General features: G+C 41.6%; 1 protein-coding gene and 1 long non-coding RNA gene across 3 annotated transcripts in view; one reads left to right on the top strand and one right to left on the bottom strand.

Annotated features, from left to right (window-relative positions):
• The window catches only part of LOC311273162 (uncharacterized protein), a 14489-nt gene extending 3389 nt beyond the window's left edge, over positions 1 to 11100 (top strand). The window contains exons 2-5 of one of the 2 annotated variants that reach the window (XM_084380073.1): positions 453 to 536; positions 2088 to 2191; positions 7724 to 7818; positions 10667 to 11100. In XM_084380073.1, the coding sequence (XP_084236199.1) occupies positions 453 to 536; positions 2088 to 2191; positions 7724 to 7798 (263 nt within the window). In that variant the 3' untranslated portion in view covers positions 7799 to 7818; positions 10667 to 11100. The remainder of the gene's footprint in view (positions 1 to 452; positions 537 to 2087; positions 2192 to 7723; positions 7819 to 10666) is intronic. The other variant, XM_084380072.1, reaches the window with a different exon arrangement.
• Positions 1 to 13538, bottom strand: part of LOC311273163 — a 14260-nt gene extending 722 nt beyond the window's left edge. Inside the window, exon 1 of the long non-coding RNA XR_014624647.1 lies at positions 12123 to 13538. This is a non-coding gene — a long non-coding RNA (uncharacterized lncRNA). The remainder of the gene's footprint in view (positions 1 to 12122) is intronic.
• Between the last annotated feature and the right edge of the window lie 250 nt (positions 13539 to 13788).

The following is a 13788-nucleotide window of genomic DNA, read 5'->3' as shown; positions in this document are numbered from 1 at the left end:
ATATTGGATTAAAGGAAACTTTCAGATATCATCAATTACTCAAAGTTATTTTCCCAGCTAATCAAAAAACAAAAGAAATATATTTTTATTTTCCAGCTGATTTAACCTTCCAACAACAAAACATCTGTTCAACAATACAGTGAGAACATGCTGTGAGCACACCCACACACACACGCACACACACACACACACACACACACACACACACACACAGACACAGACACACAGACACACAGAGTTTGTATTAAAGACAGATGGAGATGAAAGGCTGATGGAAACATGAGACACACCTTTCATGGAATATTTGATTCAATCCTCAGTTTGTCCTCAGATGTTCCAGATGGACTCTGTGTGTCCAGGTTATGGTTAGCCTAGCTTAGCACAATGACTGGCAGCAGGTGGGACTGTTAGCATGGCTGTGTGACATTGACGTCACTGTGTTGTGTTTTCAGTGTGTCAGGCTCAGTACGATGACTTCACACCGGCTCCAGACTATGACATGGACTACAACAGCACCATCGAGTACAGCTTCTTCAGTAAGTCACACACAGCTGGTGCTCTCTTAAAGGAACAGGTCACCACAAAGTAAACAACAGTCATCTCCTCCTGATGATATAAAGTCAGGCTCAGTCATCATCTCCTGATGATATAAAGTCAGGCTCAGCCATCGTCTCCTCCTGATGATATAAAGTCAGGCTCAGCCATCGTCTCCTCCTGATGATATAAAGTCAGGCTCAGCCATCATCTCCTCCTGATGATATAAAGTCAGGCTCAGTCATCGTCTCCTCCTGATGATATAAAGTCAGGCTCAGCCATCGTCTCCTCCTGATGATATAAAGTCAGGCTCAGTCATCGTCTCCTCCTGATGATATAAGTCAGGCTCAGTCATCATCTCCTGATGATATAAAGTCAGGCTCAGTCATCGTCTCCTCCTGATGATATAAAGTCAGGCTCAGTCATCATCTCCTCCTGATGATATAAAGTCAGGCTCAGCCATCATCTCCTCCTGATGATATAAAGTCAGGCTCAGCCATCGTCTCCTCCTGATGATATAAAGTCAGGCTCAGTCATCGTCTCCTCCTGATGATATAAAGTCAGGCTCAGCCATCATCTCCTCCTGATGATATAAAGTCAGGCTCAGTCATCATCTCCTGATGATATAAAGTCAGGCTCAGTCATCTCCTCCTGATGATATAAAGTCAGGCTCAGTCATCATCTCCTCCTGATGATATAAAGTCAGGCTCAGTCATCGTCTCCTCCTGATGATGTAAAGTCAGGCTCAGCCATCGTCTCCTCCTGATGATATAAAGTCAGGCTCAGTCATCATCTCCTCCTGATGATATAAAGTCAGGCTCAGCCATCGTCTCCTCCTGATGATATAAAGTCAGGCTCAGCCATCGTCTCCTCCTGATGATATAAAGTCAGGCTCAGTCATCGTCTCCTCCTGATGATGTAAAGTCAGGCTCAGCCATCGTCTCCTCCTGATGATATAAAGTCAGGCTCAGTCATCATCTCCTGATGATATAAAGTCAGGCTCAGCCATCGTCTCCTCCTGATGATATAAAGTCAGGCTCAGCCATCGTCTCCTCCTGATGATATAAAGTCAGGCTCAGTCATCATCTCCTCCTGATGATATAAAGTCAGGCTCAGCCATCGTCTCCTCCTGATGATATAAAGTCAGGCTCAGCCATCGTCTCCTCCTGATGATATAAAGTCAGGCTCAGCCATCGTCTCCTCCTGATGATATAAAGTCAGGCTCAGCCATCGTCTCCTCCTGATGATATAAAGTCAGGCTCAGTCATCATCTCCTGATGATATAAAGTCAGGCTCAGCCATCGTCTCCTCCTGATGATATAAAGTCAGGCTCAGCCATCGTCTCCTCCTGATGATATAAAGTCAGGTGAAGTCTCGTAGTCCACAGAACATTTCTGGAGCTTCACAGTAAAACAGAGTTGCAGCGTTCTGCTGAACACCTGAAGCAGCTGGAGATGATTTAAACCTCAGATGTCTCGGTACAGCTCGTCTGCTGAGATCCAGACTGTTTGTAACCAGTCAACATTGTCTGAAGGGTTCTGTGGTGTGTTCAGGTAACGCCAGCAGCGAGGACCTCGACAAGTTCAGTGAACGATTCATCGACCAGGAGGACGGCGGAGAGGACGTTCATAGTGCCGCATCACTTCCTGTTTCTCTGGTAAGAACGTCATCTTAAACCAAAGTTAAACCAGGTTTAGATTTAATCTCAGCAAGAGTTCAGGTTTAACATGAGGTTAACTTTAGTTTAACTAAGTTTCACCAAGTTTAGTTTAAACCTCAGTGAGATATTTGTTAAAAGCTCTGGTCTACGATCTGAGAAAGGTTTAAATAGCATTTCAGTCATTACAATGTCCACAGCCAAGCTAGCGTAACGTCATTAGCATGCTACAGCTACGTTACAGCTACGTAATCAGTTACAACAGCTTAGTTGGCCACTTCTAAAAGTTACTGAGGGCCAAGAGACTCACAGATGCTGAAAAACATCCGGCCCGGATGGCTCCTATTGGATCAATTTTCCGATCCAATCCTCGCTCACTCTCCTGCTCCTGCTCACGTCTGGTCCCGACCCACTTCCGCATTTGAAACTACAAGCGGACGAGAGGTTTGTTTTGCCCTGAGCAGTTCAGCTGCCTCTGCTCGCCCACTGACAAAGAGTCAAAGAGAGAAAGTGTCACTGTAAACACACAAAGCGAGATGTGAAACAAAGAGGGCTCAAACCGAGTAAACATCGGGTCATCATCTGAACGGTGGCCAAAGGTCCGTGAAGATATGGACCCGGTGCTGATACAGCGAGTTTCTGTTGAGCAGGTAACCTTCGTCTTTATTGTGGATGTTGACACAGATAAGTTTCATGCCGATGCTGCTGATGACTGTGAAGCTGCCGTTAGTTTGTTTCTGTTATTAGACGGTGTCTGTCTCTGCAGTGTTGTCAACACTTGTTTACTTGTTCGATGGAGACGTTAGCCTCTATGCTAGCATTGTAAGCTAACAACAAGCTAACATTGCTAACATGTTCACACCAAATCAGCCTATTTATTTGCTCGTGGCAGCTAAATGAAGCAGCAAGTAAGATGAATGAATGGAGGAATGAAACCCCAACGTGAAGCGGAGAGGTTTCGGATTTATTTCTCCATAACAACCTCTCGCCCGGTCACTGCTCAGCTGTTTTGCTAACCCTCCTCCTGGTCTTGTCCGTTTGTGTTCAACGAAGCCTTTGCTAAATCAATATGATGAAAGGAAGAAGCAAGCTTCAGAGAATAGTAAACCTAGCCTCAAAAATTTTAGGGAAGAGACAGAAACAATTAAGTCGCATGTATCAGGAAGTGCTTAGGAGAAAAGCTGTCAAAATAGCAAACGATCCCTTTCATCCACTCAATAGGGAGTTTGAGCTTCTTCCCTCTGGTAGACGATACAAAGCACCAAAGGCAAATCGTAATATTTAAAAAAATTCCTTCATCCCTAATGCCATTGGTGCATTGAACACCATGTCCCGTTGATGCGTTTCTAATGTAACGGCCACTGTTGTCCTGCTTTTTGCCCTGAAGATGTTTGTGTGTTGTTGTTGTTGTTGTCGTCCTGCTTGTTGTTTTTTTTATGAGACCAAAGACAAATTTCCACATTGTGGACAATAAATGAAACTAACTAACTAACCAACTAACATTATCATACACGCGTTACGATGTGTGTATTTGTGTGTCTTATCTGTCATAAACAAGAGATCACGGTTTACGGCACGTTTGTGTCGCGGTGCTGCTCAGACAGCAGCTGGGACACACACAGCTGCTCCGAGGCTCATGCAGGTTTGTTTTTCAGCCACAATGTGGAAGTGATCGTTGTGATGAAAGCTGGCGGCAGCATCTGTAAGTCTCTTGGCCCTCAGTAACTTTTAGAAGTGGCTAACTTAGCTGTTGTAGCTGATTACATAGCTGTAAGGTAACGTAGCTGTAGCATGCTAATGACGTTACGCTAGCTTGGCTGTGGAGCTCAGCTGTGGACATTGTAATGACTTGCAAGAGTTACGTGAGTGTCAACGTGCATTGTAATAACTTTACCTGTGAATCCGACATCGTTACTCTGCAGTCACAGCTGCTGTATTTGGTTTCTGCCGGCTCGTTGCTCTTGGTGCTTGTTGTGTGTGTGTGTGTGTGTGTGTGTGTGTGTGTGTGTGTGTGTGTGTGTGTGGAGGGGGGGAAGCTTTTTCAGACCTTCTCAGATCGTTGACCAGAGCTCATCTTTAAACATTCAAGAAGGAATTAAAACTTGATCCAAACATCTAAACACCTGATTATAGTAGAACTAATCACTCACATATTTCTTTTAGTTCTAGCCTAATACTTATTAAACAGTGCATATCATCCACTGGTGATAGAAAGACGAGGTATTTACACAAAAGATCTCCTAAAAGTCTGTCCCAGTCATACCAGGACTCACCATGAGAGGGTGCTGTGGTTCCACGGCACACAGGACATAGACTTCTCTCAGTCAATCTTAACCGTAGAGAAATGCAGGAAAATCTGTTTTATTAACTTTTCTTTCCGTTCAATAATTTGTTGAAATTAAGAAGACGAGGTTCTGGTTTAATAGCTATTCAGAACCTTGAAATCTGGATGTGTAGTGAACTCGACAGTGGAATGCAGCAGATAAGGAAAACATGAGTGTAAATCTCTGAGCTGTCGACCCAGATCAGTAACGAAGAGGAGGGTTTACCGGACCTTCACTCTGGGAATGTGTGTGTGTGTGTTAATTAGATCAGGAGAGAACATAACCAATCAGCCATTGTTAATCTCATTTACAATTGCAAAGACATTCGATTATAACACGAGTGTGTGTTCGGGTTAGTTCTCTGTTTCTCTTGATGTCTGGAGAGTGGACTCATTTGATGATGAACCTCCATTGACCTGAAAGAAAGGAGCGTATCGATCCTCCGGGGAGAAGAGCACAAATGGTGTTAAAGTTGTAAATAACGGTAGATGGTCTCCTGGGAGTCATCTACTCGACGGTTTATTGTAAAGACGTCCTCCTTGCCAGGTGAAGAGGGGAGAGGCTCTTTCCTCACAGTCAGCTTTCAGATGAGGAGTCATTACTGCTCAGAGTGCAGCGGCGCTGGACGTTCCTGCATGTGTTCAACCTTCAGTGTGGCTGAAGTCAAGTCTGGTTTAAATTGTACATAAGTTAGATCTCAGGTTTAACTGAGGTTTAACTTAAGTTTTACCAAGTTAAACGTAAGTTAACCTAATGTAATTCAGTTAAAACTCAGTGAAACCAGGTTTAATTCACAGTTCAGAGACGTTCAGCTGGTTCAGACTGAACCAGAACTGAACTCGAGCTGAGCCGAGGACACAGCGACACGCAGCGACACACACTCAACGTTTCATTAGTTTCAGCAGAACAAACGTGGATCAGAACCTGAAGATGAGTTCTGTCCGGTCAGAACTATTTATAAACCTGCTGATTAGACACATTATAGCTGAGAGCAGTGTGTGTGTGTGTGTGTGTGTGTGTGTGTGTGTGTGAGATACAGAATCAAACATAATACAACAGTAAATAAAAGCAGGTGGAGAACAGACCTGTGGTTTTTGTGGTTTCGTCGTGTTGTTGTGTTGTTCTGTTGTGTAGTTCTGTTGTGTAGTTCTGTTGTTGTGTTGTTCTGTAGTTGTGTTGTTCTGTTGTTCTGTAGTTGTGTTGTTCTGTTGTTTTGTTGTTGTGTAGTTCTGTTGTTGTGTAGTTGTGTAGTTCTGTTTTTGTGTAGTTGTGTTGTTCTGTTGTTGTGTAGTTGTGTAGTTCTGTTGTTGTGTTGTGTTGTTCTGCTGTTGTGTAGTTGTGTTGTTCTGTTTTTGTGTAGTTCTGCTGTTGTGTAGTTGTGTTTTTCTGTTGTTGTGTTGTGTAGTTCTGCTGTTGTGTAGTTGTGTTGTTCTGTTGTTGTGTAGTTGTGTAGTTCTGCTGTTGTGTAGTTCTGTTGTTGTGTTGTGTAGTTCTGCTGTTGTGTAGTTGTGTAGTTCTGCTGTTGTGTAGTTCTGTTGTTGTGTTGTGTAGTTCTGTTGTTGTGTTGTGTAGTTCTGCTGTTGTGTAGTTGTGTTGTTCTGTTGTTGTGTAGTTCTGTTGTTGTGCTGTGTAGTTGTGTTGTTCTGTTGTTGTGTTGTGTAGTTCTGCTGTTGTGTAGTTCTGTTGTTGTGTTGTGTAGTTCTGCTGTTGTGTAGTTGTGTTGTTCTGTTGTTGTGTTGTGTAGTTCTGCTGTTGTGTAGTTCTGCTGTTGTGTAGTTGTGTAGTTCTGCTGTTGTGTAGTTGTGTTGTTCTGTAGTTGTGTTCTGCTGTTGTGTAGTTCTGCTGTTGTGTAGTTCTGTTGTTCTGTAGTTGTGTAGTTGTGTTGTTCTGTTGTTGTGTAGTTGTGTAGTTCTGCTGTTGTGTAGTTCTGTTGTTGTGTTGTGTAGTTCTGCTGTTGTGTAGTTGTGTAGTTCTGCTGTTGTGTAGTTGTGTTGTTGTGTTGTGTAGTTCTGTTGTTGTGTTGTGTAGTTCTGCTGTTGTGTAGTTGTGTTGTTCTGTTGTTGTGTAGTTCTGTTGTTGTGCTGTGTAGTTGTGTTGTTCTGTTGTTGTGTTGTGTAGTTCTGCTGTTGTGTAGTTCTGTTGTTGTGTTGTGTAGTTCTGCTGTTGTGTAGTTGTGTTGTTCTGTTGTTGTGTTGTGTAGTTCTGCTGTTGTGTAGTTCTGCTGTTGTGTAGTTGTGTTGTTCTGTAGTTGTGTTCTGCTGTTGTGTAGTTCTGCTGTTGTGTAGTTCTGTTGTTCTGTAGTTGTGTAGTTGTGTTGTTCTGTTGTTGTGTAGTTTTGCTGTTGTGTAGTTCTGTTGTTGTGTTGTGTAGTTCTGCTGTTGTGTAGTTGTGTTGTTCTGTTGTTGTGTAGTTCTGCTGTTGTGTAGTTCTGCTGTTGTGTAGTTGTGTAGTTCTGTTGTTGTGTAGTTCTGTTGTTGTGTTGTGTAGTTCTGCTGTTGTGTAGTTGTGTAGTTCTGCTGTTGTGTTGTGTAGTTCTGCTGTTGTGTAGTTGTGTAGTTCTGTTGTTGTGTTGTGTAGTTCTGCTGTTGTGTAGTTGTGTAGTTCTGTTGTTGTGTAGTTCTGTTGTTGTGTTGTGTAGTTCTGCTGTTGTGTAGTTGTGTAGTTCTGTTGTTGTGTAGTTCTGTTGTTGTGTTGTGTAGTTCTGCTTTTGTGTAGTTGTGTAGTTCTGCTGTTGTGTTGTGTAGTTCTGCTGTTGTGTAGTTGTGTAGTTCTGTTGTTGTGTTGTTCTGTTGTTGTGTTGTGTAGTTCTGCTGTTGTGTAGTTGTGTAGTTCTGTTGTTGTGTTGTGTAGTTCTGCTGTTGTGTAGTTCTGTTGTTCTGTAGTTGTGTAGTTCTGCTGTTGTGTAGTTCTGTTGTTCTGTAGTTGTGTAGTTCTGTTGTTGTGTTGTGTAGTTCTGCTGTTGTGTAGTTCTGCTGTTGTGTAGTTCTGTTGTTCTGTAGTTGTGTAGTTCTGCTGTTGTGTAGTTGTGGTGTTCTGTTGTTGTGTTGTGTAGTTCTGCTGTTGTGTAGTTGTGTAGTGATCCAGTAACACATGTCGGGTCAGAACGTCAGCTGACCCGGAAGCTGCTGAAGAAAAGTGCAGATGAAGCGTTTTTCAGAATCCAGTTTCTTCTGTCCAGCAGCTGAAACGATGTGTTCACTGTCTGCAGGACATCAGGACGCTGCTCTGGACCCTGTTGATCCTGATCAGCCTGAACACACAGCAGCTACCACGCACACTATGAGATGGACACACACTCAGCAGGTGAGACACACACACACACACACACACACACACTCAGCAGACGGATGAATGAGTGTTGTTGTGTCTTCAGTGTCCAGCAGGAGGCACTGCAGCCTCACAGCTTGTTCTGACCCGATTCTGTGAGACAACGAGTTTATTTTAGTTCAGATTTCTGTTCTGGACATTTATACAAATTAGCTAATTAATTAAATAGCCTCATTTGCATATTGAAACATAAAACATGAGAGCCGATGGAGTGAACTAAACTCAACTGATCAGTGAAGGAAGAGAAGCTCGACTCTCCGTCTGCAGACGTCCCGATAAAGTTAATGTCATGTCACATATTGATGAGCTCATTTTATTCTGAAAGGTTGTTCCTGTAGTCAGAAAACACACGGAGAGTTTGGACAGATTCACTTTTAGGATTTAATCACAAATGATTTTAATAACTTGGCGACATTTAGAAACAGATGTCAGATAAAAGCTGCTGAAGCAAAAGTGACTCACACACAAGTTTTATTTCTCAGAGCTGAAAATGAAACCGAATCATGAAGTGTTGGAACATTTGGACCTGAACAGATGATCACACGCTGCCCGAGTCCGACTGATGGCAGAAATCATAAACTGTGATGTAATGTAAAAGTATAAGACGTTCTGTTCTGGAGAATGAAACACAGAACGTTTTTATGTTTTATTGTGATTGTTCAAACATTTCAAAGTATTTAAGTTTATTAAATCATTTATATTTAGATGATTTCAGACGAGTGAGAAACAAAACGTTTCAACATCCTGAACTTTAATATCAACATTTGAATATCAACCAGGTTAAAATAGACTTTAAACCGGCTCGGAGCTCCAGAGGAAGAACCCTGCAGCGCCACCGTCAGGTGTGTGTGTGTGTGTGTGTGTGTGTGTGTGTGTGTGTGTGTGTGTGTGTGTGTGCGTGTGTGTGTGTATATGTATGTGTGTGCATGTGTGTGCGTGGATGTGTGTGTGTGTGTGTGTGTGGTGACCTTCCTCACATTAATACAGTCAACCAACAGAACCATCTGATTCTATCAGTTCTTCACAGTTTAACTTTGACTTTAACAAAGTCGTCTGGTTCCGTTGCCTTCTGGTTCTGTTGTCGTCTGGTTCTGTTGTCGTCTGGTTCCGTTGCCTTCTGGTTATGTTGTCGTCTGGTTCTGTTGTTGTCCTCTGTTTAGCTCCATCAACCAATCACCTCACACAACAGCACACAAACATTCAGGTTTCATTTGGATGATTTTCTGGATATTCAGTTCAAGTTTGAGTTAATTGTAGCTGGAAACTTCCCTTAAGACCAGAGCGGCCCAGACTTCTTCCCCTGCAGGGTCAGAACTGAACATGAAGTCTGTCACAGCTTTGTGTTGAGATGTGGTCACACTTCATGTTACAGGTGTGTAAACGTCTTGGGTTGTAGGTGTTAATAACAAAACTAACATATTTATTTCAAATTACCCCGAAATGACCACGATAACATCGAGACCTGCAACATGCAGTCGTAGCCGAGCGGTGCGACACAGAACCACTTTGTGACGATCCAAACTAACGTGTCCTCTGGTTGGTCCGTTATTATGGGGCGTAATTCACACAGAAAGCCGGTGCTGCGGCTCCGAAAGAGGTACACGTCATGTTGATGACGTCTGTGTGTTTTTTCAAGGTGTTTCCCCAGGTGACCTCCATTGACAGGAGTCCTGTCAATCTAAACATGTACTGTTTATAATCATATGGATGCTGTTATAATGTGTTGGGATTGACATCCTGACCCACCAAACATCAAGCTGCTTGGCTCTGTGTGAACAAACAACGACGCAGAATTGGCGAACCGCCGCTGCGGCGATAATGCTGCAACTCTGTGAAAAGAGCTACTGTCGCTGTCGTTGCGGACGCATTGCTGAACCTCTGCTGCCAAAACGGCCCTACCAATGTTTCCAGCTAAGTCGCTGGACATGGTGGCAGGCAACATGAGAGCACAGTGAGGAGACGTGACTAACAGTGCAGCGCAATCACTCGCCTGACTACCCGAGGAGACCACGGATAGCGCTTGTTCGCGACAATGAGCTTTTATTTTGGTACTTCTGGTGACAGGCAGTGTGAATTTGCATATTAGCTTAATATTTAGTTTCACCGTGACATTTAGATTTAACATTTAGCATTTAGATTTAACATTTAGATTTAGATTTAGATTTAACATTTAGATTTAGATTTAACATTTAGATTTAACATTTAGATTTAACATTTATATTTATATTTATATTTAACATTTATATTTAACATTTAGATTTAACATTTATATTTAACATTTAGATTTAGATTTATATTTAACATTTAGATTTAACATTTAGATTTAGATTTAGATTTAACATTTATATTTAGATTTAGATTTAACATTTAGATTTAAATTTAACATTTATATTTAGATTTAACATTTAACATTTAGATTTAATATTTAACATTAAGATTTAGATTTAACATTGATATTATATTTTTTACAAGAGAAGTAAATATCACAAAGTTCACAAATATTGCTGTAAATCTGGTCAAAAGCAAAATTACAAAATTCACATACGTTTTTTTAATGGGGTTTGGTGCTAAATGTGTGGAAAAGTTGCTGTTTATTTTAGCATGCCCAACTTTACAATCGGCACCGCATACGTTATCAGTGTCTCCATCTGTCAGACAGTCTCCATGACAACAGTTCATAACAAGCTTTAATTCATATTTTATTTTTACCATTTTCTGTAGATTCAGTTAAATTTGAGTGAAGTTTGGTTGAAACGTGACGTGATGTGTTACAGAACCCTTCTCCTCTAATCTGTCTTCTTATTGGCTTGTTTGTGTTTTGCAGCTGATGTCGGATCAGTTCCAAACCAGCGCGGGTCAGCTGATCAGAGGTGGGTGGGGTCGCCGTCACCTCTATGGCCTTTGACCTCTGCTGAGTGTGACACCTCCCGAGAACGTTCGAGGAGCCACAGTTTCCCTCAGCGCGGGTTTGCAGGTGTCCACCTGTAATCACCAATCAGCCAATCACAAAGCTTTATCAGCACCGCAGTTCACAGAGCTATGACATCTTCCCGTCACCATCACAGTCCTTCACTGTTTGTCTGAAGAGACCCAACAGAAGCCAGAACTTCTCTAAATACTCAGAGTTTATTTTTTTATTTGGTGGAAATCTGAACAAGTATGGAAGTTTATTAATGCCTGAAGAAGAGACGCCGAACACAAAGTTCACACAGGAAACAAAATGAGTCAGCACAACAATGAAATGTTGTGAACATCAGACATGAAAATATCAAAAATATCAAAAATATCAACTCTTCATTAGAAACTACAGGAAAAAAAACAGTCAGGAGTTTTTATTATTTTGGGTTTTTTTTCCCTCCACAAGATTTTTTTGAAATGTTAATTTCTCAGTTTCTTGAGAATTTGTGAAACGATATTTTAATTTTTTTTTATCTGGAAAAATAAATCCGGAAAACAAACACATTTTGTTTGTTTAGTTTTTTTATCTAGTCAAAATGTTTTTTCTTTATGTATGAAACCAGGAGGAAAAAAATGTTAAGAGAATGTTTTAATTTTCCTGAAAATGTCTGTTCATCTTTTCCCTGAGATTTTTTCCAGTTGGTTTCACACATCCAAAAAAATCCAAACGTTTGTTCAGGAGAGATTTATATATATTTTCTCTTTGTTTGTTGTCTTTGTTGTTGACACATTCTTAATGAAACTGTTTAATTTCTAACAAAACAAAATATTTTATGAAACATCCATGAAGACTTTGTTTCCAGACTCTCAGCTTCTCATTAATGAACTTCCTACATGTCCGGTTTTATTTAGAACTTTTTTAATGGTGCAGAAAAATGTTTAACTTCAGAACAGCAGCGCCCCCTAATGTGTGAAACACAGAAACACAGTGTATTTTCTGATATATCTGATGATGAAACATGTTAAAGTATAACAGAGAAATAAAGATGGCTCATATTATAAATCGTCAAACAGCAGCACTTTGTCAACACGCAGCACTTATCGGACTCTTGTTCTCTGTGATCGATTGTTCTGACGACTCAGTGAAGATGTTTTGTCACCAAACCAGCTAAAGTTAATATTTTTAAGGATTTGATTCTCCAAAGTGTCCAAACGGGTCAGCAGTCTAAAGAAATACAGCTGAAAAAAATAAGGTAAAGATTTTAAATATTAAAGTCATTAACAGAAGTTCTGTTTCATCACAACACATGGATCATTTGAGGACTTCCAGAAAGGAGGTTCAACAAACTCTGAGTCTAACCCTGAACGCTGAGTTGACTCACCCTGTGAAGTGAAACTCTGAGTTTTCAGTCCAAGAACAGCTGATCTGAGTCAGGTAAGTCGAGTCTGAGTATGTTAACTCTGAGTTGTGCTCGTGCCTGACGACTAGTAAAAAGCATCATCAATGGAGCTCCGATACTGTGATTCACCATGGCAACGGGAGGAAACAGGAAGCAGACATTTTCTGGGGGAAAAAAACAGTAATCACTGACAGAGTTTTAGACGCGGTCGTCTTTTCATTTTGAATTTAACATCACTTTCTTTTATATTAGCCTTTGAGGAAGTGGTTGAATGTTGTTCAATGTTTTATTTTATTTTATTTTAGGCTATTTTATTTAATTTAAATCGGCTGAAAATGAAATATAAAAACAGTCTCACGATGGCTCCTCGCTTTGGTTTTATTTCACATATTAAACAAAGTCAAAGTTTATTCAGTGGATATTTTAACTTGTAGTAGCTTTTACCACCAACAGATGCTGTTTAACACACATCTGTGTCCAACATCCTGCTGAGTAGATAAACATGAAGTGGTGCTCAACTCCACCTCCACCACGTCCGCCAGAGGCTGAGGAGCTGGTCCTGAGTCAGCTCGCTGGGTGACCAGAGACAGAGGAGCTGGTCCTGAGTCAGCTCGCTGGGTGACCAGAGGCTGAGGAGCTGGTCCTGAGTCAGCTCGCTGGGTGACCAGAGGCAGAGGAGCTGGTCCTGAGTCAGCTCGCTGGGTGACCAGAGGCACAGGAGCTGGTCCTGGGTCAGCTCGCTGGGTGACCAGAGGCTGAGGGCGTCACTCGCCCCAGGACCCAACATTAGAGGCAGACACACACTTACTGTCTACAGACTGAACTAGAAGTCATTTAGTCTTATACTCAAGGCGGCGGCAAACTAGAAACACGGACTTTGAAGTTATGTTGTTGGAAAAGTCCACCGGGCTCTACTGATGGTTCCTGTTGTAGCTGTCTGTGGGAAATACAGAAGCCAAATGAAATGTGAGTTATTTCTGTTTCTGGCTGCTGAAGGTGATTGATGAACCTGCGAAGTGATTAAAGAGGATGGTTCAGATCTGAGAGCACGTCAGCGATGACGTGTAGCCTGATATTCGCTGTGCGGCCGGAGAATATAAATGACGGACTGATGAGAAGCGGTTCTGTTGGGTCCAGTCCTCGTCGGGGAGGGAGAGCTCATCTAAATGAATCTAAATTCTCCTCCTGGTGTAAAACTATGTGAATTATTTCTGCTTCAACATGATCGACTGAGAAGGAAAGGACAGCCGCTGTCAGACAGCTCCGTCACACTCAGGGTTTCTCTCATCTCAGGGTTAACAAACTCAGAGTTTTCACAAAACCCACTTTCTGGAATACCCCCCTGATCAATCCAGAACAGATTTTTTATTTGTTTGTGTTTTGCAATAAAACGTTTGAAAGTTCTGAGCAGCTTCGTGTTGATCATTTAACTTAATGTAGTTTTTATCTTTTAAGAGATCTGTCCGAGGTTCATGATTTCAGTTGTTTTTGTGGAATCCTGCTGACAAACCAACAAACGGACCGGTACCTCCTCTACAGAGGGAATAATACAAAGGGATTACATGTAACTAAGTACATTTATTCAGTACAATACATCAGGAAAGTACAAGTTGCTCAAAATTGTACTTGAGTATTTCAAGAGTGTTTT

The sequence above is a fragment of the Pagrus pagrus genome (assembly GCF_965226575.1).
Source record: "Pagrus pagrus genome assembly, chromosome: 17".
In the NCBI taxonomy this organism is placed as follows: Eukaryota; Metazoa; Chordata; class Actinopteri; order Spariformes; family Sparidae; genus Pagrus; species Pagrus pagrus.
Note: the sequence above shows the minus strand (reverse complement) of the source record. Positions and strands in the feature narration are given on the sequence as shown.